Raw genomic sequence first — 5,331 nt, 5'->3', positions numbered from 1 at the left:
AATCACGTACACGATTCTAATCTTTCCCATGTGGATAGGTTTGTTTAAATGGAAGGCCAAAAACAAAAAAAAAAAAAAAAGTCAGAAATGGGTGCTGGTAGTTATGGCTGAAGGGGATCCGAATTTCAATGGTTTCTTAGTTCTCATCTCGCAATGATCTAAAGCCATTTAGGTTTGCCCTTCATCATGTTTTTGTGCGTATGCAGGGAGTATGGAAGGGAGCAATGTTAGCACGTGGGTGAACAGACATGAGATGACTATACAAAAATACAATACAAGACTAAGCAAAAGATGGATCATCGATACTCCATTGTTGGGATTGCATGAGAATGATAAACTATTATAAGAAATAGTGCCCACCACCTGATTTTATATAAATAAACTATGTTGTGCTGCCGTCAAATACTTTTGATCTTGATCTATTAAATAGTAGTTGGTCATCTTGAAAGCAATTCTGAATTGTATAAGAAGCAAATTGGTTTGAAAACAGTAATTGAAAGTTGATCAAATGATACAAATTGTTAGGTAATTATTATGGTCTAAGATTCTTTAATCGATGTGTCCAAGAAAGGATTGACTAAATCATATTAGCTGATCCAATTGAGGACCCTAATACTAAATATATATTCAGAACCTTAAGATACTGTTTCAAAGGATTTGGGTCTCATAGTTTATGTAGAAATTAACCAGAAAGAGGTTTGATGGATGGTGTCATTATCCCAACTTAAATTGGGCTCACATGAAGAATCAATGGAATATGACATTCTTAGATTTTATTGAAGAAAGAAGAGGGTGATAAAAGGAACAGTTGTGAAATCTGTTTTTTTTTTTTTTTGGAAACAGAAGTTATAATTGTTGGCATGTGAATTGAACTTGGTCAGTTTGAAATTTCACTTAAGACCAATTTATTCAACAATCATCACTTCCAAATAAGCCAACTGGAAACTGATTTTAAAAAAATTTGGGAAAAAAAAAAATGACCTAAAAAATTAAGTGGGACCCCTCAAATTGGGTGCCAGAAGGACAGGAAAAGAAATCTTCAATCCCTTTCAAGAAACACAACTACAAAAACCCACCTCTGCTCTCCATTCTCTAGCATAATTTCTTCTCACTCAGGCATTCTCGCAAACACTTTTCTCAAGAAACGTTTCGCTTTCACTAACATGGCCAGACCTCAACAGCGTTACAGAGGTGTTAGACAAAGGCATTGGGGCTCTTGGGTATCTGAAATTCGTCACCCACTGTTGTAAGTTTCACTTAAAAATTCCGTAAAATGGTTTTACACTACCCCACGTTTTGATTTAGTTCTCTGTACTAATAGAAACGTTTCGTCTCTACAGGAAGACTAGAATTTGGCTAGGCACTTTCGAAACGGCTGAAGACGCTGCAAGAGCGTATGATGAAGCAGCAAGGCTGATGTGTGGACCAAGGGCTAGAACCAACTTCCAATACAACCCAAATGCGCCTCAATCTTCATCATCTAAACTTCTCTCAGCAACTTTGACTGCTAAACTTCATAGGTGCTACATGGCCTCTCTTCAAATGACCAAATCATCACCAAATGAGCCTCAAAAAGCACCAGTTTCACACGTTATCAAAACTAATGACATTGCTGGGAGAGGCAGTGAAGTGGGGTCACGGTTGCTAGAGAAGAGCCCATTATCAGTGCAAGAGAGTAGTGAGTCAAGTGAGCCAAACTGGTTTGTGAAGAAAGTTCAAGTTGAAAGTAGCCAGCAGTTCAAGCCTCTCGAAGATGATCACATTGAGCAAATGATTCAGGAACTTCTTGACTATGGATCTGTAGAGTTATGTTCTGTTGTGCCACCTCAGTCTCTCTAATGTAGACCATTAAAAGCTCAGTTACCCACTTATGGTTCCATTTCTGCTAATTAATGTCAACTCATTTGCTAATTTGACCCTTTTTTTCTTAGCCTTTTTAGAGTCGTAATGGGCTGCTACCAGTTAGACCATCTCCGGTTGCTAGAATTGTCTCCTAAGTGACCTCTTGAAGATGCTTATGTACAGTACATTTATGTTATAATATATGCTATTATTATTATCATTATTATTAATTATCTGCTTTGGCCTTTTGTGTCTTCTTCTTGAAACGTCAATTCCGTTGAAAATGCAGTGCCTTACTGTCATACAATAGTACAAACGTCTAAACAACAAATTTTTCAACTCAAAAAGAAGAACCCTTTAGAATTTGGGATTGTCGTACACGTACCTTTCAACTTCAAAATATTATAAGTTTATAACTTTACCTCCTTCAAAGAAAAAATTCACTAAAAAATTGAAATGGGAAATTCACCAGAAACCTGTTTTCAGTCTCTCTTGTTTTGTTTTGGTGGCATACAAAATACAGAGAAACTGGCACTATATCGGGTCACTTCATAACATTCTGGAATCTAAAATTTTCAATTCAGAAATCAAATGGATACAGTGCCACAGTCCAAGTGCTTGATTATAGAATACAATAAGCACAGTCAATGAGCTTTATTGTAAAGCATGATGACCTTAAACTAATATTTTATCGAGCAAAAAAAGCGATGTGATGATCAAATTGTATAAATTGGGTTGGATGGTGTGAAACATAAACATCTTTTTACAACTGTTTGGTTTAAAAGAGCTCCTGGTTTACTGCAGCTGGGGTAGACTTTTGGTTAGGAAATAGGAAGTGCTACAACTACAGCTAAAGATTAAAAAAAAAAAAAAAAACACTGAATGCAATTGGGTGGGTGTTCTAATGATTTTAAATGGCCCATATCTTTTCTTTTTATCTCCGGATTTCTGATAATTTCCAGTCATAGGATGCATGCTTGGCCTCATTTATGCATTATTTGACCTCACAATGTTCTCCCACAAATTAACAATCATATGAAGTCAAGTTAAACCACAAAATTGCAAGAATCTGAAGCCAACTCTTCTCAGTTGGGCATTCTACTTTTGCCAGGATAACCTCACTCTAGTCATCATCACAGGGAATAAATTCAATCAACGCTAAAAGCTTTCAAATTACTTAAACACGAAAGAGTGAGTTAATTATGAACTAATGGGAAAAGTAACATATCTTTTGAACGTCTTGGTGATCAGAAAACCACTTGATTAGTCACTTTTAACAGCAGACTGCCTGTTTCCTTCCCTTGATTAGCCCATTAAGTGATGATTAATATTAGATTTTCTTGTAACTTTTGCCGGTCCGTTTTCCTCAAATGGAATGCTTTTACCTCAACAGTGGCGATCGAGTTTAACATTTACTCATTTAGTTTATATTCCTTAAAACTCTAAACACTGTAGCCTACGTAATCCGCTGCTGAAGAGTTGAACCACCAAAAGATTTTAAACGTGGTCGACTGTTGAAACAAAATGTTTTATGAGTTTTGCAGGGACCTTGTTAACATGGACAACGATTTTTCATAAACAGACAGCTCAGTTCATTACATTTTGTGCCTTATTCTTATAGCTTTTTGTAGCCTTTTCTGCATACATAAGTAATATAATCACTGGATTACCAAAATCTTCAACCTTTTCGCCGGCCTAAAATTGACTGGTCACGAAACATTTTTCGACATCTTCAATTACATATTGTATTGCAGAGTAGAACTCACCCTTAAAAACTGGTTTTTAAGAAAAGGTGTTCCAATGTCTATAAAGCCAATTACCAAAATTGCTGCGTAAACAAAACAGTTCCATTAACTTTTCTTCTGCTAGTGCTTGAACTGCTCATCATGTGAGATCATACTAGAGTATATTTATAAAAATTACAACCCAAGGAATTTAAAATTCAAGTTCTCCTTTTGGGATTTTGGTGACCAGTCTTTGTCAATGAAACTTCATGATGGTTCACCTGTTTGGAAATTGATTTTGTTCCCCACAACCATCAAAAACTAAAGTTGTTTAGTCTCATTATTTTGTCTCACTTTTGATTCAGCAAAGGTGATTAAATCATGTCATGTTAGTGAGTTTATCATCATTAATAGTTTGAACTTAACCAAATTTGTGGGGAAACCCTGAGAAATTTCAGCTGACCAACAACCACTTTCCTTATCTCAAGAAACATACAAGTAAAATTTCTATTATGGGATTTTACTTTTACTAGTGAATCAAACTAATCAACTGATAAAACATAACCCAATTGGACATATTTTGGCTCTCCATTACCTTCAATTTTATGTAAAGCTTTGATTGTAAATCTTTTATCTTTTTGTCTTGATTTGGCAGCTTTACGTGTTGAATCAGAGTATTAAACAACCTAGTATAACAGTTTTGTACAATTCTTTAAAAATTTGTTTTGTACAAACTTTCATTGTAAAAGGCCTCCCTTGAATTGCACATTGGGTGAAAAAGAGAATGAATACTGAAGAGTCAAAGGTAAAAGATCTTCTCAAGAACAAAAGTGGTCAAAACCAATCATTCTGTATCTAATCATGCATATAGTATATAGAATCTCATGTGGAAATGTTGGGTGAGAGACAAGGATTTGGACCTTCAAATCTTTTCATCAACCCAAAAATTAGGTGTATTGGGATTGGATTGTCTTTGTAATGGGGTTTTATCATTTGTTTAAGATGCTTTATTTATCAAATGACTCTGCAAAAATCCAAAAGGCAAATGGCTCTTTTAGGAGTGAAAGAAAAGGGTTGGTGGCCTACATTCTGAAAAGCTTATATCCTTTTTACTGTTTAGAGCACCAAAAACTTCATTTAATTAGTTCATTGGAACTGATATATTTTTTTTTTTTTTGTGCATCAGTCTGTGGCTTCTTTAGTCAAAGACCTGAACCACAATTGCCCTTTATTATTAGGTTCAAGATTCCTGCATCACTTAAATTTCTATCTTCTTCCCCATCTCCCTAGCAACTCCACCACAATTAACTATCTATACCTAACAGAGACCACTATAGATCAGGATGGATGACACTAGCGAACCACACACTTTTATATATTGAATGGTTTTAACAAGTGTTGATGCGTGATTTCGACTCCAATGAAATAAGCACAATGCAAACTACTATGAATTTACATGTGAGATGATTATGAAAGTGTTTATAGTATAGTGATGATACATGCATGAAAAAACGTAAATAAAAGATTGATAAAAGAGGTTTTTAAAGTGGTTTGGATGTTGTAAGTAAGTCATACGTTCACTGTTATTTTATTATTCTCTTACTGTTTTTCTGATATCGTTTGAGAGGTGTATAAAGATAAAGTAATACTTTGTTTACAAAAATAAATAATGGTTTAAGCTCGAATGTATGCCTAGCCTATTTTTGAAGAAGAACGTTGCTTATTTATATAGTTGAGTCCAGTGTAATTATTATTTAGCAAACTG

The 5,331-nt window shown here is 34.8% G+C and overlaps 1 protein-coding gene across 1 annotated transcript; it reads left to right on the top strand.

The window, feature by feature from the left end:
* The first annotated feature begins 1,106 nt into the window (after nucleotides 1-1,106).
* LOC116114836 (ethylene-responsive transcription factor ERF003-like) lies at nucleotides 1,107-2,044 on the top strand. Its single transcript, XM_031400979.1, has 2 exons — nucleotides 1,107-1,246; nucleotides 1,341-2,044. The coding sequence occupies exons 1-2, from the start codon at nucleotides 1,164-1,166 to the stop codon at nucleotides 1,837-1,839; spliced, it is 582 nt and encodes a 193-aa protein (XP_031256839.1). The 5' UTR covers nucleotides 1,107-1,163; the 3' UTR covers nucleotides 1,840-2,044.
* Nucleotides 2,045-5,331: the final 3,287 nt, after the last annotated feature.

This window comes from Pistacia vera, unplaced genomic scaffold, assembly GCF_008641045.1.
Source record: "Pistacia vera cultivar Batoury unplaced genomic scaffold, PisVer_v2 Contig723, whole genome shotgun sequence".
NCBI classification, from domain to species: Eukaryota; Viridiplantae; Streptophyta; class Magnoliopsida; order Sapindales; family Anacardiaceae; genus Pistacia; species Pistacia vera.
This window is presented reverse-complemented; position numbering and strand designations above follow the sequence as displayed.